Source organism: Hypanus sabinus, chromosome 14 (genome assembly GCF_030144855.1).
Source record: "Hypanus sabinus isolate sHypSab1 chromosome 14, sHypSab1.hap1, whole genome shotgun sequence".
NCBI lineage: Eukaryota > Metazoa > Chordata > Chondrichthyes > Myliobatiformes > Dasyatidae > Hypanus > Hypanus sabinus.
The window spans coordinates 30462756-30489712 of record NC_082719.1 but is presented as its reverse complement, the minus strand read 5'-3'; the positions used below and the strand labels follow the sequence as shown (position 1 = coordinate 30489712).

Sequence of the window (26957 nt, the reverse complement as noted above, 5' to 3'; positions counted from 1 at the left end):
ATGACAAGAATGTGCTAAGTGCTTCAACTCTCCCAGGCTTTGCCTTTCTCTTGACCACAGACTGCATTAAAACATCAAAAGGTCAAAACTTTGTAGTTACGTTTCTTTTGGTATCTCCTGGGTAGCAAGTTGCAAAGCATCTCTAGTTTCACACATTGCTCAGTAACTTTATTTCATAATTCATTTCACAATTACTGCTTGAGTGCTGCCAGCAAGCAAGGTAAGGAAGTCTTCACCAGCTATTCTGTGTAAATATAATTTAAAATATTCTGAAGTGATTTCATGTTAGCTATGTTTAATGTCTTTCTGTGTGTGCATTTACTCACAGGTATCCAATGCAATAGAGATCAATCAAAGGAAAAGATCTTAATGTGTGGAGTAAAATTTGTTTTGAACACATCTAGCACAGGTGGTTTACCAGGTCTTAGTCTGACATAGAAATCTCTTTCCTCTGCGCAGATTACAAACTTCTGATAAACTACTCCACATATAATCCCTCAGTAAAGGGCTGCCCCACAGGCAAATTGAAGCAGTACTCACAGCACTTCCAGGTCACGCAAAGCTCTGAATGCTCCATCCTCAATGCAGCTGATCTGGTTGTAATCCAGTTGCCTGTTAAATAGATTAGGAGGATAAACTCAGAAAATCAGAATATTAGCAGTGTTATGTACCACAAAGCCTCCCTTAAGGCTTTTCTGTAACTAGGCCCTTCGTCTAAACCATTCTTACTGGTGATAAATATCTTTCCATTTCTCTCTCCTCTGCTCACACAAGTATATAGACACCACAACCATAAGCACTCCCTCTTCAGATCTGGCCTTTAATATTTATTCTCTCTGTACCAGCCATTTGAAAATGTTTGCCCTTCCTCAGAATGTGTGCAGGCGACAGCACCACAGTTTATGTTCCAGTAAATAATAACCGTACCTTATTAAATGCCGGCGGAATACAATTTCATTACATCAAGAAAAGCTATCCATTAAAAGCTTTCAGCATCATCTCACTGAAACAATTTCATTAAAGGAAAAGGACTGTAAATCACTTAATGTCACACTGTTCCCCTCGATGACCTAACAGAATCCATTTATCAGAGGAACCAAGCTGCATGCTAATTCCACCAACCTCGGCAAACGCCAATGACTTCCCTCGCGCAAAACACAGTTCGGTTATCATCCAGTAACTACTAGACAATCTCAAAGGTCCACAAAGGAGGATGCGGACAGTACGCAATTTTCTCTACAGTTAAATCCATAAACACAAAAAGCACGAAAGAAAACATAATCTTTTTGTGATCATCATGACAACTAATCCTCTTCAGAAAATAAATCAGGATGGTATTCTTCACTTAAATAAAAGCGATTTGAGATACTGATACCTCAGTATCCAGTAAATATTGCTTTATTATGCAAGCTGAATCTGGCATTAACAGAAATAGTCCCGGTTAGACAATAAGTTTGGAATTTACTGCATTCTTGAGATAGGAGTGAAGGAATATGATTCCATAATTCTGGAATATCCACTGTCGTGCCTTTTTACCAATATGCACTTAATTTGACAAAGATGCACATGTAAAAGGAGACTGGAACCCTCCCTCAAATAAAACTGATCTTTATTTGTCAATGAAATTCATCTATTGATGACTTTATGTTGATTTGTTGATAATGGACTAAAATCAGAATCCAAATAATTGATGGCCAAGGTCAGAAATGAAAACTGATTTGCAAAGACCTTAGAAGAAGGTATGTATGGTAGAGTAAGCTGATGAACCTTCCATAATTATTCTTTTCAATTCTCTACTATAAGCCAAAAAATAATGTAATAATGAACCATTTTCTGTTTTCTTTTTATAATTGACCATCCGATGCTACTTTATACAATATATCCATGTAATCTTCTCAAGGACGTGATCAGTGATTGGTGCAATTACACAAATATCATCAGCCTTCTGGCTTCTTATTTTTCAGGTATATGTAATAGCAAGCTATCACAGCCAAATCCACCCTTGTGATCACCATCAGCCTCAATACCATAATCATACCAGTCACAAAGTAGCTGGTGCCCCATCTAATCTAATAAGGTACTAAAGTCAACTATTCCCATTGTGCAGAGGTTAATTAATTCAAAAGAGAATGCTTACACATGAAATCGACCTAATCTTTTATGCTTAGTAATGCATTAGGTAGTCTCTATACCTGCCAGAACATCACAAATTTATACTTCAATGATTTGAAGCGCTGGTCTGAAGATTACCTTTGCAGCAGGTTGGTGTGTTCAACAAAGATTCAGAGGGGAGAAAAACATAACTCGAAATGGAAAACAAAAAAAAATGAAATTAAAAGAAATAATGAGAACAAGTGTTTGAAAAAATAGTGGCCTGGCTGTGCTTTATGCAGGGAAGCAAGCAAGTAAGTTGAGGCTGTTGGTACATAGATGTAACTGTGATATTGTTGCTGTAATAGAATCTTGGCTTAAATAGAGACAGGAAGCTTAACATACCAAGTTACAGGGTGTTCAGATGAGTCATGCTAGTAAAGAAACAATGATGGCTGATTAAAATGGGTGTAACAAATACATGAGAGAAGAATCTAGCATAATCTTACATAAAGCCAAATGATAGTCTAAAGAATAACCATTACAGTCCAAAGGAGAACAAATTTGTAACAAGCATAAAAGCAGTAAGGTTGGTGATGGTCAGTCATCATATGAACTGAGATACAGTCAATGTCTAAAACGGATGATATAGAATTCTCTAAATTACATAAGTAGAACTTTGCTAAGCAAGTCTCTCAAGTTGACAATTATGGATTTAGACCTAGGAAATGAAGCTAACCAGTGGAAGTAGTATTAGAAGGGAGCTAATGCTTCGAAATCATTAAAATATAAATCTGCGATGTTCTGGCTGGTACAGAGACTAGCTGATGCATTAGTAAGCAAAAAAGATTGGCAAGATTTTATATTTAAGTAATACTCTGCATTACTGCAGGAGTGATCACAGTTACGTTGCATTGCACATAATTATACAAAAGGACAAAAAGTATAAAAGCAATAAATGTTCTAAGTTGGTGCAATGTTAAAAATGCTTGATTAAGGACGATATTGGAAACAGGTACTTGGGAGAAAACCACTCTTGAAATAATAGGATCCATTTAATAAAATGATTCAAGGGATTCTGTATAAATATTTTTCCACAAAGGAAAAGCATGAAATGTGCCACCCTCAATAACCTCAACCTTTACTGTCTGATGTAACCTCTTACCTCCTAACATATCAAACTAATTCCGCCTTAAAAATGCCTAGACTCTTTTTCAATGAGGAAGAGTTCCAACGAAATGACCCTCCTGTGACAGAAAAAATGCTGTATCTCTATCTTAAATGAACATTTTTTAAAATAGTGGTCCCTGGTTAAGTTCAAGTTCAAAGTAAGTTTATTATCAAAGTACGTATATGTTACTACATACTATCTTGAGATTCATTTTGTTGCAAACATTGACAGAAAAAAAAGAAATACAATAGAGTTTTACGGAAAACTATACATAAAAGACAAAGTTTGGCAAACAACTAATGTGCAAGTGAAGGACAAAGTGTAAATAAAAAAAATTAACATCAAGCTTGAGTTGTAAAGAGTCCTTGAAAGTGAGGCTGTAGGTCAGTGGTTCCCAAACATTTTTGGGTTACTGACCCCTTGGCTCCCAGACCACAGCCCCAGTGCCCTCCCTCCCTTTCTGGACATTATATAAAAACCCTAAAGAATTTTAATTTACAGTGCATAGTGAAATAGAAACAGCAAATTCAAAGCAATAAGAAATGATTGCAAAAAGTATTCAAAGCTATTTAGAGCTACAAATAAAATTATTTCTTTATTTCATTACGGTGAAAACAATTTTCATCAATAATTTTAGAGCGTACATTAGTTGTCCAGCTATTCACTACTTCATTGCTTTTTCACCTTCCATTGAGATGAATGGGCTTGGTACAGTGATATTGGCTTCTCAACATCACGCTGAATGTCATTCAGGAGTCTCAGATTCCCATGTTTAGTAATTTGTGATCTATCTTATTGCTTCGTAAGAAGTTGAGTGACCACACTGAAACCACGCTCCACTAATATGATGTTGGAAAGGCAATAAAGAACATCTTGACCTCTTTCCACAGTGCAAGAAAGTGTTCAGAGATTGCTTTCTGCAACCAAAGGTCTTGATATTATTTTTTTTAAACCACAACTTCAGCTCAAGGTAACCTTGCAGCAAAATCAGTTCCTCTTCTATCCTTCCTATTAGTTCCTCTTTACAAGTATTCAGGAATGGATTAATTACCCAATCTGGAATTTTGATCACAAGGAGATCCTGAAATCTATCTGACATGTCTTTAAGCAGCTCATCCAGCTAGGCACAAATACTTGAAGTTCATCATCGGGCCTTCTTTCTTTCTCTTCCAGCTCAGAGAAGCTCAGAAATTGGAAGAGATTGCTGGAGCTAAATATGGACTTAAATATGGTTAACTTGGACAGAAATGTGGACACTACTGAATTGACTTTGGTAAGATTCATCTCATTTCCTCGCAATTGAAGATTGATTTAATTGAACTTTTTGAATAATTCTGACAAATAAGCAATGCCATGCCTAATATTCTTGAGTTGATTACTGAATGGGGCATTTGAGTGTTCAAAGAATATCATCACAGTTTCAAAAAGCACATGAATGTGTCTCAGTCAGTTTCCTTTTGAGAACCTTTTGACATCTCTGTGTAAAAGCAAGTGTTTAAACTGTTCATCATTCTTACTACAAATCTCTTGAAATAGATGAGAATTGAGAGCATCGTGTTTGATTTCATTTACTGCTGCGATAGCAATAGTTATTGATTTGTACAGCTAATCACTTAGGTTTTTTGCAACATGATGTTGTCTGTGAATTACACAGTAAATGGTAAGTATATTAGGTACAACATTTTCAAGAAATTAATAACCCCACGGTGATGTCCTGTTGTTGAAGCTGCTCCATCAGATGCACAAGTAGAATGTTGCTAAGCAGAAGGTCCTTCTCTTTGAAATTTTGCTCAACAACCTCAAATTTGACTTCCCTTTGTATCTGTTTCTAGACCCTTTGCAAATAGCAACTCTTCAACCATGCATTCACCGCTTATGAAGTGAATATAACCAAGAAGCAAAGATCTGATGCCTGGTAAAGTTGACTCATTCAACTGCAGATCAAACTCTGGTACAAGGTGTCTACTGCATTCTCAAACATTTTATTTATTCAGCTTTGAACAGAGTGGTCACTGAACAGAATCGGTTCAAGTATCTGATCCAGTGACTTACACAAACTGTACTCGAAACCTCCCCCACTGCTGGCAGAATCAGATCTTCTTCGAATATTTGGGACTTTTTAGATTTAGCAACGAGCAATGAAATATTGTATGAATCATACAATCACTGTTTTTTTGTGAAGTGCTGGCAAACATGTTTTCTATTTCTGAAAGTTTTCACAAAGTGACTGAAAATAAACCAAGTTCTTATTTGCTTTATCAGAGTGCATTCATTTCAAATACTCAAGGAGCCTGGAAAGGTTTCACTGCCTCATTTGACAAAGTGTTTTTCATACAACAGATATATTGGGTGCTACTGGTTGCTTGGGGCTGGTATTAATCCAGACTTCAAGTACTCTTACACTATACTCTCTACACTTACTTTTCAATTGGTCTCCTTCTGCAATTTTTGTTATGGATTAATGGGCATAGACAATAACTTAAATCCAATCTCAAGCATTGCAATCAATAAAGGGGAAAGCTATGACATCATCATAGCTCAGGCAAAACCTCACTATCTGCTTGAAGGTACAAAAAGTGGGCAGTGATGTCTTGGTTGTGCTGTGGGCTAGAAAAATGAAGTCAAGACCATTTGAAAGGGCAGATTCTGCACTTTACTCCATTGAACACCATAGCCTAAATCACAGGAACTGCATCATTGTGTGATTAGAGTATGGGAATCATACTTGCTAACACTGTCCTACATAGTAAACAGTGAAACAATAATGCACGAGTCTGCCCCAGATATAACAGGATTTCTTCAGTGCAGATTTCTCAAGGCATGTCAAATACAGAAGTGGCACATTGCTTTTCAGCAACTATAATGCACTTGGAGCAAAGTCTAAGAGAACAGTGGGTCAGCAAGAGATGAGGTGAATACATGATCATTGTAATCAATTATGAGGCACTGAGGATCAAATGCTTATACTGAGTAATTTATGTTTTAAGTTACGTGCATCCATAGAAGTTTGTACAGAACTTATCGATGTCATGCCGAATCTACGCAAACTTCTCGGAAAGTAGAGGCACTGTTAGTCCTCCTTTGCAGTGACACTTACATGCTAGTCCCTGGGAAAATCCTCTGCCAATTAACTTAAGCTACTGAACCTCTCCACCACTGTTCTCCTGATAAAGACTGGCTCATGGACCTCTGGCTTCTAACTCCTGTAGCCAATAATCAACATTTTTTTGAGTTTCTTGTTTTTTCTTGAGAAAGTTCTAGATTCTCCTATAAGCCAAAACATTTTCTTCACGTCCATTCAGTCAGGATTGCTCCGTATCTTATAGATAAGTCCCTCCTTACTCCTACGTATCCCAGCCCACTCAAGCTTTGCCTGTCCAACCTCACATCCTGACATCATCGACCCATTCCAGGTACTAGTCTTTCTCTGATATGATTCCAATGCATTAACAACCTTCCTTCAATAAGGAGACCAATATTGTACAGTGAATAATACTTCAGGTATGGTCTCACCAATGTTTTATGTGATTGGCTGCCAACCTTTGCATTCAATTTCACCAGCTGCAGCAGTAACACTCCGTTAGCTTTCCTAATTAATTGCAGCAATTGCACAATAGCCTTTTGTAAGGCACTCCAGTTCCCTTTGCGTTTTCACCACTGAGGTAATATGTTTCTTTTCTAATTTTTCCTACCAAAATGGACTAACTTCACTCAGCAGGGTGCTGATGTCAATTTGTGGTTAAGATGATTGAGTCCAAAATATTGAATGAAATAGTCACAGAATTATACAGCATGACAACAGGCCTTCAACCTAACTGGTAAAGAGGCAAATCAAATGGAATCACGCTGGGTGGAAATTGATGAACAGCAAGGGGTAAGACAATGCTAATGTAGAGCATTGTATAAATCTGGAAATTAGAGGTGTAAGTAACACAACAATCATGAGAGACTTTTACAACAGAAGATTAATACCTCCTTTCCAGAGAGGAATTACAAAAGCATTGCCAGTAAGGGCTGTTTTCTACAGGGCAGAAGCAGCTGGGGTGGGTATGTGGTAAGGAGGGTCAGAGTTAATTGAGATGTACACTATTGCATATTGTTGGAGGATAAAATGAATAGGAAGGAGCTATTTTATTTACCAGAGATGTCAAAAACCAGGTGGTGGAGACTTGGTAGGAGGATTAGATGGGAGGTAAGGAACTTGTCTGGGATACACGGTGTAAACTGGTAGAGGCAGAGACACTGAACATAGTGAACGAGCTGCAATCTAGGCCAGGGCTGCGAAGGTTGGAATTCGGCTGAATGGTTCTGCACAGACATGATGGACCAAATGGTCTTCTGTGTTGTAAACTTTTGTCGACTGCAGGCAGCCTTTGTAAGAGCGTGCAAAACAGAGTAGCAAATATGGTCAGAGCATGCAGTCAAGGAGTCATTTGCAAACTGGATTATGGAATATCTTAAGACAGGAAGCGAAAAGTGTGGATAAAAGACAACAAATCAGAATATGAGGTGGAATGTGAAGTCCCACTGGAATCAGACCTGGGCTCAATGCTGGTCACAATTTAAGTTAATGATTTAATCTTTGGACGGAAAGACGAAGTTCTTTTCTTTAAAGTCTTAAAGTACTGGGAATGATTATAACAAATTACAATAGGAGATTAATAAAATTACTAAGATTATAAATTATAATTAAGATTATAGAATGGGTTTAAGGGTAAAATATACGTGGTTCAAGTCCTGCTGCAAAGATGTGACTAAGCTGAGCACTGGTTGGGTTGTGCTCACAAGTAAAGTGATGACACATTGGGGGTGGGTGGTCTTTTCTCAAAGCAAGGCCTTATCTGCTCTCTCTGGCAGTCAAAACCTTCCAAAGAACAACAGGGTTTTGCCTGATGCATTAGCCAATAATTAGTTCTACAGTGAAAATTTCTAAAGCTACCACCCGGTCAATATCACATTGCTAATTGATTTATACCAATTGGCTGCTATTGTTACTATTGCACGACTTTGACTATACCTCAAAAAATCTTCCTTAGTTTTAGCACAGATTAAAAAGGAAATAAAAGGTACAATCAAAACGCAATTTAGTTGAATTTTAACACAAAGGGAAAACTAGACCTCTGGAAAAGTGCTAATGTGGGGAAGATTAATAACAACGGAGAGTAGATTGGGAATGGCTGTTAGTAGGCAAGTCCATACCTAACTTGTGTGACTTGCTTAGGAGGTCAAATAGCCAGTATTCAGGACCAACATGTTTCTGTGAGAAAAGAAAGATACCAAGGTTCTTAGATGATTAGAGATGTTGTAAATTCAGACAAAAGGACAGAGAAGAAATTGTAATAGGAGAGTTAACCTTGAAGAACAAAATAGGGGCAGGAAAGATCTTAAACAGGAAATAAATGGGGCAATAAAATGCCCTTTCGTAATAGGATTAAGGAGAATCCCAAGCAAACTTCTATATAGCTAGGAAGAGGGTAAAGACAATTCAAGGAGTTTATTCCTGGAACCAGAGGAAGTGGATGAAATGCCAAATGAACACTTCCATTGGTATTTACCCAGGGGAGGGACAAAGGGAGTAGTGAGAACATGGAGGGGCATATTGATATTCTAAGCCATGCTGATATCAGAAAAAGGAAGGTGTGGTGGGTCTTCTGAAGGACCAAGTGACAGAGATATTTGTAATTTCTTTAGCCACAGTCAAGTTTCCAGAGGACCAGAAAAGAGCCAATGTTCTTCCTTTGTTCAGTAAGAGCAATGGGGACAAACCTGGAAATTATCTGCTGGTAAGTCTTACACCAGTGGTAGGGAAATTATTAGAAGTGGTTCTTAAAGGAAGTAGCTACTCACACCTGGAAAAGCTTGGACATTGTGCATGGGAATTTATACCTTACCAACCTGATCATATTCTTTTTGAGGAGATGATGATGAGAGTAAGGCAGGAGATGTCACCCACATGGACTTCACTGGTTAATGTCCAGTAAGGTTGTGTACATCTCATAGAACCTCTCATGGTCTCACAATCAGAAAAGTTCAACAACACCTCTACTTTCTGAGGAGCCTGAAGAGAGCTGGACTATGCACGTCAGTATTGCCATCACCTACAAGTGCACAGGCAGCACAGGGCATCACTGCATGGTACAGAAACTCCCCTGTGGCAAACAGGATAGCCCTACAACAGGGAGTAATAATGCCTAGTGGATCCGCGGCAACAGCCTACCAGCCTTGAAGGACAAGCACCATGATGAAAGATCCCACCCACCCTGCCCACTCCCATCAAGGAGGAGGCTACATAGCATCCACACCTGGACCACCAGACTCAAAAACAGTTACTTTCCCCAAGCAGTAAGAGTGATCAGCACCTCCACTCACTAACCCTTCCTCAACAACCCCCAACCACCACTACTTTAATATTTCTTGCCAGCCACCTTAAGTACAGACACTCCTGTGCCTAGCATCACTTTACAGACATACAATCAATCATACAAGCCATCTTAAGTATTTATATTTTATTGTGTTCTTTTTATTATTGTATTCTTTATCTTATTGTGTTTTTCTTTTGTGCTGCATCACATCCAGAGTAACAGTTATTTTGTGTTCCTTTATACTTGTAATGATGTTAAACAATCTTGAATCTCATGGTAGGATGCTCCATAAAATTCAGGCACTAGGGATCCACAAAGACTTTATAGCCCACGTTTCAAATTGGCTTGACCATAGAATACAGAGGGTAGAGTGGATAACAATTATTCTCAATGAGGGGCTGTGACCAGTAGTCTTCTGAAACGATCAATGCTGGCATATCTTTCATTTCTGATATGTATGCGATTTGGACTAAAAGCTGGGTTGCAGACATCACAAAAATTACTGGAGTTGTTGATTGTGAGGAAGGCTCTAGCGGAATATAGATCAGTTGGAAATAAGAGTGGAGAAATGGCAGATGAGGTCTATGCCAGACAAGTGTAGGGTATAGCATTTTGGGAGGTCAAATGTAGGAAAGAACATAAATATAGCAGGACCCATAGCAACACAGAGGGATCTTCAAAAACAAGTCAATGTGTTCCTGAAAATGCTATCACAAGTAGATCTGGTGATAAAGAAGGAATATAGTTACATTTATCAGTCAGGTCATTTAGTATAAAAAGTAGAAAGTCATGTTGAGGGTCTATAGAACTTTAGTTAGGCCAAGTTTGAATTACTGCTGCATGGCACAGAGGCAATAAGCCACAGGAGTACCTCTACTTTCGTATAGATTTGCACATATTCAGCCTGTCATCTAAACCTTGTTTAGGCACACAGTATCCTGACTGGTTGCATCATTGCCTGGTATGGAAACATCAAAACCAACCAGAAGGTGGTAGATGTCGCCCAGACCATTCCAGGAAAAGAGCCCTCCCCACTACTGAGCACATCTACAAGGAGTGCAGCAACATGAAAGCAGCATCCATCAACAAGGACCCCCATGCTCTCTTCTCACTGTTGCCATTAGGAAGGAGGTACTGGAGCCTTAGGTCCCACTCCACGACGTCCAGGAATAGTTATTACCCTTCTACCATCAGACTCCTGAAACAGCATGCATAATTTCACTCGCCATAACACTGAACTGATCCCACAACCTAAGGACTCATTTTTAAGGATTCTACAACTTATCTTCTCAGTTGGACAATTGGTTGGTTGTCTGGTTAATTGTTTGTTTGTTTGCCTATTTATTTATTTACTTATTGATTGATTGTATTTGCACAGTTTGTCTTTTGCACTTCGGTTGTTTGTTATTCTTTATTTGTGTGTAGATGTACACTCATTTTATTGTAGTTATTCTATTGTGAATATCTGCAAGAAAATAAATCTCCAGGAAGTATATGGTGATATATATGTATCTTGGTAACAAAGTTACTTTGAACTTTGTATTACAAAAATAATGTGGAGTTTTTAAAAAGAGTGCAAAAGTGATTTACTAAGATGTTGTCTGGAAAAATAATAAAGTGTTTGCCATATTGAAAGGTTGGACTAACTTGGGCAGTTTTCTTTTGATTCTGAGGGATAACCTGATACAAGTACATCAAATTGCTGGGGGCATTGACAGGGTAAGTATCAGAACCTTTTTTCCCAGGTGGAAACATCAATTACCAGAGGGCATGGATTTAACTTGAGAAATTTTAAAGGTGATTTGCGAGGCACCACAATGTCACTCAGTGCGTCTCTAGGTGAGACAATCGAAAACGAGGAAATACGCAAAATATGTTTGTATATTTGTTATACCCACATGTGGAAAATGTTGTTTATGATATAAATAAACAGTGAAGATAAGGTAAAAAGAGTTATGAAAATGATATCTTGACTGGTGGATCTGGAAAGGATAAACTTCGTCAGCTTGTTTTCTTGAAAAAAGGTCCCCAAATAGAAAAATAAAGATTTTGATTGAGCATGAAGATAATTTTTCATCTGTAGACCTAGGCAAAATTAGAAACTACAAATGTAAGACAATCACCAAGACATAAAAAACATAATTCAGAAGAAACCATGTTACCTAGTGAGTAGTACGAATGTGAAACTTGCTGTTATAAGCAGGAGTCAAGGCAAATATCACAGATGAATTAAAGGAGAGGTTCAATAAGATCAAATTGGGCATAGAAGCCAGCATGGACTTGTTAGGCTGTAGTGCCCATTTCTGTAACAGTCTATGGAAGATGAATAGGAAATTAGCACTTCAGTCAGCTATGAAGACTTTGATTTGATGTTATTCCATTCACGGGAATTTCCGACATGCTAACTAGAAATCATTAGATTGCTGTACTGGGAGCAGACATTCCTTCAATGAACTGCAGGCTCTTCAATTAAGCCCAGTCAACTTCTGTAACTGATTTCAGAGGGTAGCTTAGCAATGTTCAGTGAGATAGAACGTTTGTCATCCAGAATACAATGCAACTAGAAACAATGCATGAATTTGCTATGTAATCGAGCTAATTAAAACCCTTGCTTATTGAAAGTTTAAAGTGAAACAAGCTTTGTAAGAAAGTAAAGCAGCAGCCTGGTTTATATCCAGTCCAAAACAAGCTGCCAGATTCCATCCCTGTGATACACAACGTCTGATCTATTTCGTACGTAACTGGCTATTAATTCTCGGTACGGTCTAAGGAACATAGCAGCACAATTAATAATAAATGTTGTTGTCCATTTCTTTTTGTCATTTCTCATCCATTCATCTCTTTGCAGCTGAGGAAGCACAAAACATGATATACAAGGTCAGAAAGACACACACATTGCATAGATGTGATCGTGCAGAAGCCAATGTACATGGAAAAACCAGAAGATAGACAAAGGAGAAAGCCATTCATCTTCGACTTGACTGACCACCACTTGTACTCCTTTGCTCCATAGTCTTTGATGCCTTTAACAGTCTAGGAAATTATTGCTGACCTTGAATATGTTTAAGTGAAGTTCCTGGTTTTCACCAGAACAGAAGTTATTAGAAATAGGAAGGGTAAGCTGACTGACACTCTACCCTTCAATAAAATCATGGTTGATTTTCTTTTATATCTCAACACAAGTATTGACCAGTGATGTATCTTTACATCATATGTCTCCACCAAAGCTATTGCTGCCATTCCCATTCATGCCTTCTTGACAGCAGATGTAACCACAGAACAGTGACAGCTAGCACCTTTGCTCTATCTGCTATGCCAGCTGGGAACCCCCAGTAGGCAGATATTTTAACTCTCCATTCCCACACCGACATGTCTGTCCATGGCCTCCTCCAATGCCAGGTCAAGGCTCAATGCAAACTAAAATCATTTTATATACTGCCTCAGTAGTCTCCAACCTGGCACCATGAATACTAAATTCTCAGACTTCCTTTTTCCTTTCTCTCTCTCTCTCACTCTCTTCTTGTGATCCACTGGCTCCACCTCCTTATTCCTCCCACTATCCACACCATCTACCCATCACCCACACACTTCTCTCACCTGAACCTCTCCCCACCTCTTTCCCTTTACTCCCATCCATTTTCCTCTCCTAACAGATTTCGTCATGCTCAGCTCCTTGTCATTTTCACCTATCTCCTCCTTTGGTTAGTTCCTGAGTCGCTCTCCATCTCCCTTATCTGCCAAGCAACCTCCTCACATGGATCCACATTGTATCTGCTAGCTCTTGATTCACCACTTCCCTCCACCTTTTTTATATTGGCCATCTCTCCTCTTTTAACAATCCAGATGAAGATCTCAACCAGAAATCTCGACTATCTTTTTTCTCTCCACAGATGCTGGCTGACCTGCTGAGTTCTTCCAGTATTTTGCATGTTGTACTGTATCTTAAGTTAACCCAGTTTCAAAAGGTTTGATTTTTTAAAGGCTACACCATTAATAATTTGGCCATAAGATTCATATATAATACTAGAGTTGCACTATAACTTAAATTTATCAGTAGAATTTAAATGACCGCAGTAGTATAAATCGTACTTCTGATAAAACACAAAAGACTTGACAAGTTCGAAAAACATATAACATCATGAAATTTGCTTAATATGTTTTGTGGGTTAGTTTGGTGAAGGGTGAATTGTGTGTTGGTTTGTATCTCATTTTCCTGAGCTGTCATTGTATAAATCAATCCTGACACAGACTCAGCTCACTCTTAAATCATTTCTTCTCAAACTCTTAAATCATTTCTTCTCACTGGGTACTAAATGCATTAGCTTGATGGGAAATACTTAGCAATTCATTTCTTAAATTAGTTTTGTTAAAGGAGTGTCCTATTTTATAGAATATCTCTATTTTTATATTGTTAACAGTTAACAATACATTCCACAACAGGTCATAATCCTGCATTCCTCATACCAAGGTAACAGCAAAGCATGCAGAATCTCCACCCTTGACTGAAAATGATTAATGAGTATTGTTGGAAAAGTGAAGACAGAAATGTCAGTATCACTATTCAAGAGGAGAGGGTGAAGGAAGTTTTCTGACATTAATGTGCATTCTTTCAAATCTACAGAGTCTAAAATAAATGGTGCCCAAGTATCATGTTCAAATCTTTACCCACTGCGGCTCAAAGTTGACCTGCTTCATCTCTAATTGCTAGCAACTTTTCTTTCCTCTCCTGAGTTTCAATATGTGGCTAAAAACACAAGTGACATGGCCAAATTGTCAAATACAAAAATAACCAACATGCGAGTAGTCAAATGTGAGCAAGCTGTTAACTTTAACAATTTTCTGTCAATTAAAACAATATGCCCTTGCTGAATTGTACAAACCAGATGGGTGTAATGTGTGAGAGGTTAAACTCAGGTGCTGACAGCATGGTAAAGTTTATAAAGCTTTAAGCATGCACTTGCCTGTAAGATGGTGCTATAAGAGACATTAGTAGAATGGGAAAGGGAAATAGTTTGTGTGATTAAAATATCGAACCTTCATTTTTGCTCATTTGTCTAAAACTATAACAAACGTATCAGAAATTTTCCAGTAAAAACATGGAAGCTAACGGTGGACAAGGTGATTTTTCATTCTTTCTCAATGACATGAAACAAGGGAGATGAGTAGGAACATAAATGGCTCAGGCCAGATATATCTTTAACAAATTAGGGTTTTGCACTCTCCGTGTACACTGAATTAACAAGTCATTCCTAAAGGTACTGAAGCACATCTGACAATTCATGAAATATCAAATAATGATGATTTCAATAAACCTTCAGTTTGATCACAATTCACAGTACTAAACTGTTCAGATTGATACCAATGGCAAAATCTAAGTCTTAGAAATACCAGTGAAGCAGGCGGCCAATGAAAGCTGAAGTCCTCAAGGGCACAAGAAATTAATTGAACTGCTTTGTGCTTGAGTTTAATCTGCACATCACACATAAAAGATAATTTTCTGCACCTCTTAAAGTAATTGGGCCCATTTCCTGCTGAAGCCCCACTTAATGAAAAGATGGACTGGGCACTTCTTGTTGTGATTTTACTCCAATGCTGACATCTTTGCTTCATGGTATTTCCTACACTTGATAACTTCATGATATGTACACAAGCATTCATTAGCTACCAGCAAGAAACAAATCCAACGTTCACACTGTATCTCTTTTATCATTACTAACACAACTGATGAACAGCATGAGGTGCTGCAGACGGAAGGAATGGAACCTGCGTGATATAAAGGACAACACTGGATGATTGTTTGATGCTTTATAAATTTCATAGCCCTAGCAGATATTTATCGTGAGAAAGCACAGATCAAATCATCCATGCACTGAATACGCTTAACCCATTTAAGTCTTGCCATGCAGTCCTGAAACTATCCACTGCCTGTGCATAGTTAGGGTCACTCACCGTTCTGGTTCTCCATAGACCAGAGGGCTGCTTTTGTCTGCTGAGGAGAGATTTATTAATCAAAAATATACGTGTACCAAGTAACTGTTAATTCAGAACTCCCATCCCTGTTTTAAACCACTGTGTAATAATCCATTCAATATCCTTGGGCACGCCTTGGGAAGAGTAGAATTTTCTCCAGAATCACTGCATGTTATTGATAACAACATAATAACAGCATTGACAATGAATTGGAGAATAACTGGTAGGTTAAGTGGCTACTGTAAACTTCCTCTTCTGGTGGACACTGGGGTGAGTTGAGAGGAGAGTAAAATGGGATTAGTAAGAAAGTGAGTTTGATGGCCAGTGCAAATTCAATGGGCTGATAGGCCCAGCCTGTTTTCTTGTTGGATGGTACTTTCCATCAAAATTACTGGTAATTTGGAAACATTTGTGATTCTGATTGGAAGATAAATTAACTCTTTGCAGTACTGATACATAAAGTGAGACGATGGAGGGTTTGCTGATGGGCAGGCCTCCTTGCAAGAGGGGACGTCTCTAGAATGATTTCCCACTACAACATTCAGCAGATGGTGTGGATGTGATGAGGGTGCAAGAACTGAGAAAATAAAGACAGTGCTACTTTGTTGACATCACAGGAGGCAAAGAAAGCAAACAAATAGGAAATGTGCTTCAGAACCTATCATGGAATCCTACAGCTTGAAAACAGATAACATAGCCCACCAAGTCAAGCATCCAGTTACACAGATCCTACACAAATCCAACTTCATTGTCCCATCTACTCCCTCCACATCTTATCGTTCTCAACCAACTAACGTGCTGGTCACCGGTCCATCGGCACATCTTTGAGAAATTCTGTAAATTTTTTGGTTTGAATAAGTTCATTTTATCAAGCTTTATTATATCTAACTTTCTTTTTCAGCCCTCTGTTATGGACCAAGCCTTTGTGCTATGGAAAACGAGGGGAATAACATGTTTTCGTGACTTATTCTTAGATAATTGCTTCATGTCCTTTGAACACCTGTCTAATAAATATAATTTGCCTAAAGCTCATTTTTTTATTTACAAATTAGAAATTTTTTGAATAATATGTTACAATCCTTTCTGAATTCATGCCCAATTGACATTACGAAAAAAATTCTAGGTTTAAATCCCTACCAGAAGGGTTTAATAGCCATCATTTATAACATGACCATGAAAATACAGCCAGGGATGTCAGATAAAATTATGAATGAATGGGAAAAAGAACTCCAATTCCCATTACCTACAGAGCAATGGGAGAAAATTTTACAGTCAGTTAACTCTTATTTGTGCCAAACACGCCCTAATACAATTCAAGGTGGTACATAGGGCCCATATGTCTAAGGATAAACTTGATCGATTTTATTCCCACATTAATCCAATCTGTGATAGATGCCACTCTGAAGTAGCCTCTTTGACCCACATGTATTGGTCTTGCCCTTGCTTGCAAAAATATTGGAAAGATATTTTTGATATCATTTCAACCGTTTTGAGCATTAATTTGCATCCTCATCCTATTACTGCAATTTTTGGCTTACCAATAGTGGATAATAGTTATTTATCCCCCTCAGCTCGATGGATGATTGCATTTGTTGCATTAATGTCTAGAAGATCCATTCTGTTGAACTGGAAAGAAATTAATCCCCCAACTACATTTCAATGGTTTTCCCAAACTATATCTTGCCTGAGTTTAGAAAAAATCAGAAGTGTCACTTTTGACCCTTTGGTCAAATTTGAAGAAACTTGGAGACCATTTATTCAGCATTTTCATATGAGTTAAACTGATCTTTCCTGAACCTTTTTCTTATCACCCTTAGCTATTTGGATAGAGGTGTGGAGTTACTGACACTACTGTGTAAACCTGATATGAAACAATAGCGCATGTTGGTTAGGTTAGCGTTGTTAGTTTTTTTTGGGGGGGGTTTGATTTTTGTAAATACAGCATGAGTTTGGGAGGTTATTATATATGTGTTATTAATTACTTGTATTTGCATTCCAACCTTATTAACTATGTACTCTCAAGCTCTCTGTATTTGTTGTTTTTTTCTTACGTTTTGTTTGAAAATTAATAAAAAGATTTTAAAAGAGATATTGGTGGAAACAAAGGCAAGCCTAGAGGAAACCCTGGTTGTCACAGAGAGAACATGCAAACTCCACAGTTTGTGCCAGTGATCAGGATTGGACCCACATCGCAGGAGTTGTGAGGTAGCCCTACTCGCCAATGATGGGACCCTCACAATCCTTATACCTTATTGAACACAGCAAAACCCCAGTTGTACAGTAGCATGGCATATAGACAAGGTGCAACATGTCTCAATGGGTCAGGCAGCATCTGCGGAGGGGAATGGATAGTTGACATTTTGGGTGGAGATACTTCATCTGGACTAAAAGGCAGTGTAAAAAAGTGGAAGAGGGAGCAAGAACAGAATAAAAGGATCCAGACGAGGAGGCTTATAGTCAGAGGAGGGGAGAGTGGGAAAAGAGACAAAAGCTAGGAGGAGATGGGTGCTGAAAATGTGCCAATTAATATTAGGGAAGTTGAAGTCACCGTGGACATCTTGCAAAGCAGGTGTCTCCAGAAGGCAATATCCATCATGAATGATCTCCACCATCTGGGGCATGCTTTCTTCTCAATACTACTATCAAGGAGGAGGTACAAGGAGCCTAAAATCCCACACACAAACATTTTAGGAACAGCTCTTACCCTCTGCCATCACATTTCTGAGCAGTTTATGAACACCATCTCACTGTTCCTCTTTTGCATGATAGATGTACTTACATCTGTTGTCACTTATGCCTGCACTGTACTGTTTCCACTGTTACGAATGTGACGAATGAGACCCAGGAAATGAGAGTGAGACGTCCAGAATACATAAGGTTTGGAATGTGTCCTGAGCTCAGAGAAACAGAACCGCTGATAACGGCCATTGTCTCTTGGAGACGGAATTGTGTATTGAGTACTGTACTATTCATTGAAGCCCCGCAGGGGACAACCAGAGTGGGCTGGTTGAGGGATTGCATCATCGCAACCTGACTGACATCTGAGACCCCATGAGTAAGGATAAAAGAGGGTCTGGGGAACAACCCCTTTAGACACACCAGGAGAAACGCTGGAAATCCGGTGACAGCGTTTTATAGTGAAAGCCGGTGGGGGCTCGAGTGCGTCCTCCCTTGCCAGGGTGACGGGCTCATTGCGGAAGAACAGTTTAGCTAAAGGAGAGGCCACAAGTGAACGGCCACGCCGAGACTCCGACGGATCGAAATCATAAAAGGAATCAGCAAGTTTCTCTCCAAATCTCTCCTTCTCTCCAACCATTGCAACCCAGTGGTCCCCAAAGGCTGCAGCCTGCATGAACCGAGTGAACTTTATATTTCCATCGGACAATTCATTATCCCCTAGACAACGATAGAGCTTATTTCTTATTGATTATTATTATACCCGCACTTTTAGATTTAGTATTGACGACGTATATTATCTGTATATATGCATTGATATTATTTTTGTGTATTTTTACCAATAAGTACTGTTAAAAATAGTACCATCAGACTTCAACGGACCTCTCTATCTTTGCTGGTAAGTGACCCAGTTACAGGGTTCGTAACAACACAAAGCTACACATTTCATGACTCATTGAGATGACAAGGAGCTGAAGTTGATGGAAGGTAAAACATGGGTTCAGGTGGAGGAGATGGGTAGGGCAGATGGAGGGAGTGGGGTAGGAGGATCAGTAGGAGTATGTGGATGAAGTTGTCACTGTTCAGAAATGGTAGTGCGAAACGCATGACAGAGCCTATCTAGCATCCAGGTTGTCTGATGACAATTGAACACAGCTGTAAGAACGACAAAATGGATACCAACACTTAATGACGTGCATGATCTCACAATTTCATGACGTTGTTGCTCCTTAGTGTGCAAGGAGCCAAAATGGTTAACGGTAATTCAGTGCACAGAAAATGGCTGACGTTGCATGTGACTCTTGCATACCAATCCCCAGCAGTTTGCAAGGGAGGGAGATGATGGGCTAGCAGATATTGTAGAGACACTATACAATGGACAGCACTCCTACATGAAGGCACAGAGCCAGCAAAACAGTTCCATGCATTGTGCGGCTGGTGTATCAGGGCACAAAATATGGCAGTTGCCACGATGATGACTGTGTACCAGAATGATGGTCAGGAAACAGAATTACAAACAGCAATGTGTCTTAATCTGCCACTGAAGCACAGCATCAAGTTATCTCCTTTACCTTTAATAGACAAACACAATGCACTATCAAATCAAATCAAGTAAAATTACAGAACAAAAGATACAGTATTCTTTAGAAGCTGCCTTCCCTCAAGTGCTCCACAGCCCACTCAGCATCAAAGACTTGCAAAACATGTGGCCAGATCAAAGTTCCAATAAGGGATGGCAACCCCACTTAACCAAAGGTTATATATTGCACTGTAAATCTTGAGTGCTGACTGAAAATATCATTGGCTGAATTCACCCGGACTCCACCCACTGCACTCACCTTTTTCAGAAGTGAACTAGCTCTCTCCATCTGACAGGTGTCCTACAAGGTGGAGCAGGTCCAGGCGATGTCTAAGCATCAGGTTCAGTAACCTGAAACCCATCCCTGAAACGTCAACTGTACTTCTCCCTACAGATGCTGGCTGGCCTGCTGCGTTCCACCAGCATTTTGTGTGGGTTGCCCATCCCAGAGCATTAGGTGCCCTTTGACAGCTTTTTGCTGTCAATGGTCTTTGAACAGTTTTTGAATATCTCTGACTGTCAGAAGTAACAGCGGTCCAGTCTAATTTTATTTAGTGAGATAAAGTGTGGAATAGGCCGACTCTTCGAGCTGTGTCACCCAGCAATCCCTGATTTAACCCCAGCCTAATTACAAGACAATTTACAATGACCAATTAACCTTTGACCAATCTGTCTTTGTTTTGTTGGAGGAAACCAGAGCACCTGGAGGAAATCCAGGTGGACATTGGAAGAATGTACAAACTCCTTACAGATAGCGGTGGGAATTGAACCCAGGTTGATTGTACTATAAAGCATTGTGCTAACCACTATACTACCGTGCTGACTTAACTAAAAAAATAAGCTAATATTATTCTAAATGCATTAAAAACACCAAACTATGAAGAGATAACCGAAAACATTAATTCAGAGTAAGAGGTGAGGGGTGATCGATAAGTTTGTGGCCTAAGGTAGGAGGAGTCAATTTTAGAAAACCTAGCACATTTATTTTTCAACATAGTCCCCTCCTACATTTACACACTTAGTCCAGCAGCCATGGAGCATACAATCTTGGACCTCCAGAAAGTGTCCACAGCAGGGGTGATTGATAAGTTTGTAGAAGGAGATGAGTTATACAGCTCTCGTTACATGCTCATGCAGTTCAACTCTTTGAGTGATTATGCAGAAATTTTGAAGTTATTAACATCTCCTTCTACATCAGGCCACGAACTTATCAATCACCCTGATGAGTTATTAACTTCAAACTTTCTGCATAATCAGTCAAAGAGTTGAACTGCATGTGCATGTAACGAGAGCTGTATAACTCATCTCCTACCTTAGGCCACAAACTTATCAATCACCCTGATGAGTTATTAACTTCAAATTTTCTGCATAATCAGTCAAAGGGTTGAACTGCATGTGCATGTAACGAGAGCTGTATAACTCATCTCCTACCTTAGGCCACAAACTTATCAATCACCCCTGCTGTGTGCACGTAGGAGGGAACTATGTTGAAAAATAAATGTGCCCGATTTTCTAAAATTGACTACTTCTACCTTAGGCCATGAACTTATCAATCACCCCTTGTATAATAATTCCAATACCTGTACATAATAATCACTTTCAGATAAATTATGTCTCTGCTTATGAACTGGGTGCAAACAGAAGGGCTAGATGCAAAGTATACCTGACCCCTCTCACTGACACATAAGCTCCCCTCTGCTAGAGGCGACATTCATTGCAGCAATGCATCAAAAGATCAACTGTGCCACCATTTGGCTTCAAAGTCATTTTGAACATTAACACTTGGCTGAGAGAATGCATGTAAATTCAGAGCCAGCTGAGCAGCAAGTCACAAAATAGCCAACAGCTGAAGGTAAGCATGGTTTGGCGCAATGTGCTCAAATTCTTTTGTTTCATTTGGCCATTCCTTCCTGGCAGAAGTATTTCTGTAACTGGGAAAGGATCCCTGTTACAGAGGCTGTGTGATCTGGAAGAGCACTTGAATGCAGGCTCTCAGCCTTTTCCTTGTATGTTAAAGGTCGTGGCATAATCGATCACATCTGGACTCACAACAGGCAGAAAACTACAAAGGTACTCACAAATTTTTAATGTCAACTGCTCCTCGGAAGGCCTTTCTTGGGATTGCATGAATGTGGTTTTCACTCAAGTCACTAGAAGAAAATAACAAGGGAACAGAATTAACATAAGCCTCAAGGAGAATTCAATTAGACAAGTACGCCTGCATACACAGTGCGACTGAATTGGTTACAATGCTTCACCTTTTTCAATTGCAATTTCATTTGCACCACATCTGCACATTCATGGCCCTTTTTTGTCCTTATCAAACGTCATGCATAAAATTATAATGCACAGAAAATAGGTCTGGCTGATAACAGATAAAAAGAGAGCCATGTTGAATTTTGTTTCTCTTTTGCAAAAGCAGAAAGACAACTATCTGAAGTCACTGGATTTTTACTTTGTATATGGATGTTCACCCATCACTCAGGAAAAAGTAGCAACAGGAATCAGCTGCATGAATTGTAGAAGTCTGGTCACTCCTGCACTTTTAGTGTGATGAATGTGCAGAAGGAGATGGGACCTGTTTGCTGTGATTCAATTTTCAAGGCACTTAAAGTAATCTGTGAATTGCAGAAGCCCTGACAATAAATCCTACTCCTTCAAATGAAATAAGGCCTCGTCATTGTTTTAATAGCTCAAGGTAAAAGGAATTAACCCTTCCTTAGCTATGATGCTAACCTAGATTTTCTGTTCCCCGGTAGGTCAATACCAACCTGAAATGGTACAGAAGGTACCAGAGAAAGTCTCAGCTACTAGGATACTGGATCTGTGGCTCAGAAGGCAAGGAGGGAGGAGCATGCTAGTGAAATGGGATTCATCAGCTAGGGCGGGGGTCGGCAACCTGCGGCTCCCGAGCCATTTGTGGCTCTTTCACCTCTGTGCTGCGGCTCCCTGTGGCTTTGGGAAATAATTGGTCAGTATTTAATTAAAATGTATTTTATGTTAGTTTGTTAGCTTTTGAAATGTAATTATGGTGATCTTGTACATTTCCTGCCACATCCGAAACGGCTCACAATTAGCCGGCATTCCGGCTAAGGGAGATAGCCTACGGGGGTTTGTGAGTACGCGTCTTTTGCAGCATCTGCGTCCATGGGGGCTGGGTTGAGGGAGGCTTAAAAGCAAGGCTGTTTAGTTCGAATAAAGCTATCTTTGACTGCAGTTTACTGACACCGCTACAACGTGTTTTTATCGCTGGCTGTCCAGACGGAAGGTGCTGAAACGCTTTGTCGCGTGTCTGGAAGAAGTGAAAACTTTCCTGGGCAGCAAAGGGCTCACCTTTCCTGAGCTGGAACAGCCAGAGTGGCTGGAAAAGCTACACTTCATGGTAGACATGACAGCGCACCTGAACACGCTGAACACAGCTCTTCAGGGGAAAGGACGTACAGCCCTGCACATGTTGGAGGATGTTTTGGCATTCGAGCGCAAGTTGACAGTGCTTGCCAGAGATTTACAGAAAGGCACTTTGTCTCACTTCCCCAATTTGAGAGAGTTCAAACAAGGTCACGACATGATAATTTCGGAGTATTTACATTCTGCAATCATCGCAATGCAAACATCGTTTGGGAAACGCTTCTGTGAGTTCAGAGAGGAAAAAAACACATTATCCTTCCCGGTCACTCCCTTAAGCATCGATCCTTCCCTACTGAATACGACTGCATTGGCAGGTGTGAGTCAACCTGATCTTGAGATGGAACTGGCCGACATAGCCGACAAAGACATATGGGTGTCCAAGTTTAGACGCTTGACAGCAGACCTTGAAGATGTTGCCCGTCAGAAGGCCGTTCTTGCTCAGAAACACAAATGGAGTGATATTGAAAACCTCACAGATGACAGCTTGCGATCTTGTGTAAAGATGAAGGTGACATCATACAGCCCTGATGTGCAGACGCTGTGCGCTGAGGTCCAGGAGCAGAAATCCCATTAACCAAGTATGATAAATATTTTAATTGCCTATTATTTTACTTATATTCATATTTTTTCATAGTTCAGTGAAATAGTCCTTTCATTTTTCAGGATGACAGCTGGCTGACGTTATTTTTGGTTTGCTGCTGGCGGAAAATTTAAGTTCGGCGTTTTTCATAAATACAAGAAGGACTCAAATAGACATTGAATATTTTACTTAAAAGTAACTTTCAACCCAACGTCTTTTTTTCGGAGTTCAAAATGTTTTTGTTGCATGCAGAAATGTAATTTCGTTTTCTCTGCAGGAGTTCATCAATTTCATAAATGCAACACATTATAGTTTGTTTATACATAGCATAAAGGCAAAAAAAAACGTTGTATGCAGTGTTATTTCATTTTAAATGTCAAACGGGTTTTGCGGCTCCCAGTGTTTTCTTTTCTGTGGGAAACGGGTCCAAGTGGCTCTTTCAGTGGTAAAGGTTGCTGACCCCTGAGCTAGGGGAACACACAGGTGTTTCTGTGGACAAGAACTGCATCCCAGGTGCTAGGACCAGGGATATCTTGGTTTGACTCTAGTGTTATTAAAGGGGAGAGTGAGCATCCAAAGGTCGTGGTACCAACAACAGAGATAGTAAAAGGGATGAGGTCCAGAAGAGAGAATAAAGGGAGTTAGAAAATAAGCTGAAAGGCAAGTCTTCAAGGGTAATAATCTCTCAATAAATCATGAAATGTGTTGCTTTATGACAGCAGTGTAGCGCGGGAATAAATTAAAAATAAATAAATCTAAAAGAGGAATAGTGTAATGGTTTTCATAAACTGCTCAGAAATCTGATGGCAGAGGGCAAAGTGTTCCTAAAATATTGTGTGTGAGTCCTCAGGTATCTCCTCCCTGATAGCAGTAGTAAGAAGGTGTGTCCCAAATGGTGAGGGTCATTCATGATGGATATTGCCTTTTGTAGACACCACCCTTGGAAGATGTCCTCAATTACTTCAACTTCACTAATATTTGGCACATCTTTTGCGAAATAAGTTTTGATGGGGAAAATCTTTTAGGTTTATCCAGGATTCCTGACACAGTATGTGGACAGGTCAACTAGATAAGAAGCCAATACTGGATATAGTACTAAGTAGTGAACTTGGTCAGATGACAGACCTCTTGGTGAGTGAGCATTTTGGAGATGGTGACCACAATGCTGTGAACTTTAACATCGCCTTGGATAAGGATGGGAACAGACAATATGGGAAAATAGTTGATTGGGGTAGGGCTATTTAATTACAAAGGTATTAGGCAAAGATTTGGGAGCATAAATTGAGAACAGATGCACTCAGGGAAATGCACAGTAGAAATATGGTTTACTTAGGGAGCACTTGCATGGGGTTCTAGATAGGCTTGTCTCACTAAGCCAGGGAAAAGATGCCAGGATAAAGAAACCCAGTTGACAAGAGAGGTGGAACATTTAATCAAGAGGAAGAAAGAAGCATACTTAATGCGTAGGAAGAAAAACTCAGCCAAGGCTCCTGTGAACTATAAGGTAGACAGAAAGCAGCTTAAGAATGGACTGAAGAGATCTGGAAGGGAAAATGAGAGGGCCTTGGTGAATAGCACTGAAAACCTCTAGGCATTCTACATGTACATGAAGAACAGGAGTATGACCAGAGTGAAGGTAGGACTGCTCCTTGATAATGGAGGAAACATTTACCTGGTGGCATGGGAAATCACTAATGAATATTTTGCTTCTGTGTTCATCAGGGAAATGAACATAGATAAATATGAGATCAGTATGTAACAGGCTAATGCGTTGAGCATGTTAGGCTAAGAAAGAGGCATTGCTGGAGTTTCTGAGAAAACATTAGGATAGATAAGACCCCAGGGTTGGATGAGATGCACCCCCAGGTTATGATTGGAAGTGAGGAAAGAGATTGCTGGGGGTTGACGTGGGGAAGTAAGTTTGTGTCCTCCCAAGCCACAGGAGTGGTACCAGAGGATTGGTGGATGGCAAATGTCCTGTTGTTCAAGAAAGCTAATAGAGATAATCCTGGGAATAATGGACCAACGAGTCTTACCTCAGAAGTAGGAGAATATTTTTGGGATCAGGAGCTACAAGCATTTGGAGAAGGATAGTTTTATTAGGGATAGTCAGCATGGTTTTGTGAGGGGCATGTCATGCTTACTTGAGTTTTCTAGGAGGTGACAAAACAAATTGATGAAGGTAGATGTGGTGCATATGGATCTTAGTAAGGCATCTGACAAGGTTTCCCATGGTAGGGATCCATAGAAACACTGTGGTGTGGATTTGGAATTGATTTGCCCACAGGGGGCACAGTGTGGTAGTAGATGGAGCACATTCTGCCGGAAGACTGGTGACTAGTGGTGTTCTGCAGGGCTCTGTTCTGAGACACCTGCTCTTCATTTGCTTGAGGAAGTGGAGAGGTGGTTAGTAAGTCCGCAGATGACAAGAAGGCGTTGTGGATAGTGAGAAAGATTGTCATAGGTTACAATGGATATAGACAGGATGGAGAAGTGGCAGGTGGAGTTCAGTCCAGAACGATCGAAGGCAGCAAAGAAGGTTAATGGCAGATTGAGTGAGACAGGGCTTTTCTCTTTGGAATGATGATGGATGCAAGACAACTTGACAGGACTGTATAAGATTATAAGAGGCATAGATAGAGTGGTCAGTCAGTGTCTTCTTTCCCCAGGGCGGCATTGATCAATACCAGAGGACAACTGCTTAAAGCAGGTGAAGAAAAGTTTATGGGAGATGTCAGAGGTAGGTTTTTCACAGAGTAGTAGGTGTCTAGATGCACTGTTGGGGATGACAGTAAATGCAGACACAATAGGGGCAGTTAAAAGGCTTTGGAGATAGGCACCTGGAGGTAGGAAAATTGGAGGGCTATGGCCTGTGTTGGAGGGAAGGGTTAGTGTAATAGTGGAATAGGTTTATATAAGTCAGTACAACTTGTAAACCAAAGGGCCCCTTACTGTACTCCACTGTTCCATGCTCTATTATTTTTATGAGCTTGTTTATTTTGTTATTTCCAATATTCTTGCAAAGGAAATGTATTCAAACAGAAGGAGTTAAGTACAACATAGTCTGACAGATTGTTTTTAAGTAATCATGTTTTGGGTTTATCTTTGAGGTAGTATTCA

General features: G+C 39.7%; 1 protein-coding gene across 1 annotated transcript in view; it reads right to left on the bottom strand.

Moving 5' to 3' along the window:
- Positions 1 to 26957, bottom strand: part of slit2 (slit homolog 2 (Drosophila)) — a 430357-nt gene that overhangs the window by 156431 nt on the left and 246969 nt on the right. Inside the window, exons 5-6 of the mRNA XM_059988947.1 lie at positions 21928 to 21999; positions 541 to 612 (exon numbers count right to left, since the gene is read on the bottom strand). Of these exons, the coding sequence (XP_059844930.1) occupies positions 541 to 612; positions 21928 to 21999 (144 nt within the window). The remainder of the gene's footprint in view (positions 1 to 540; positions 613 to 21927; positions 22000 to 26957) is intronic.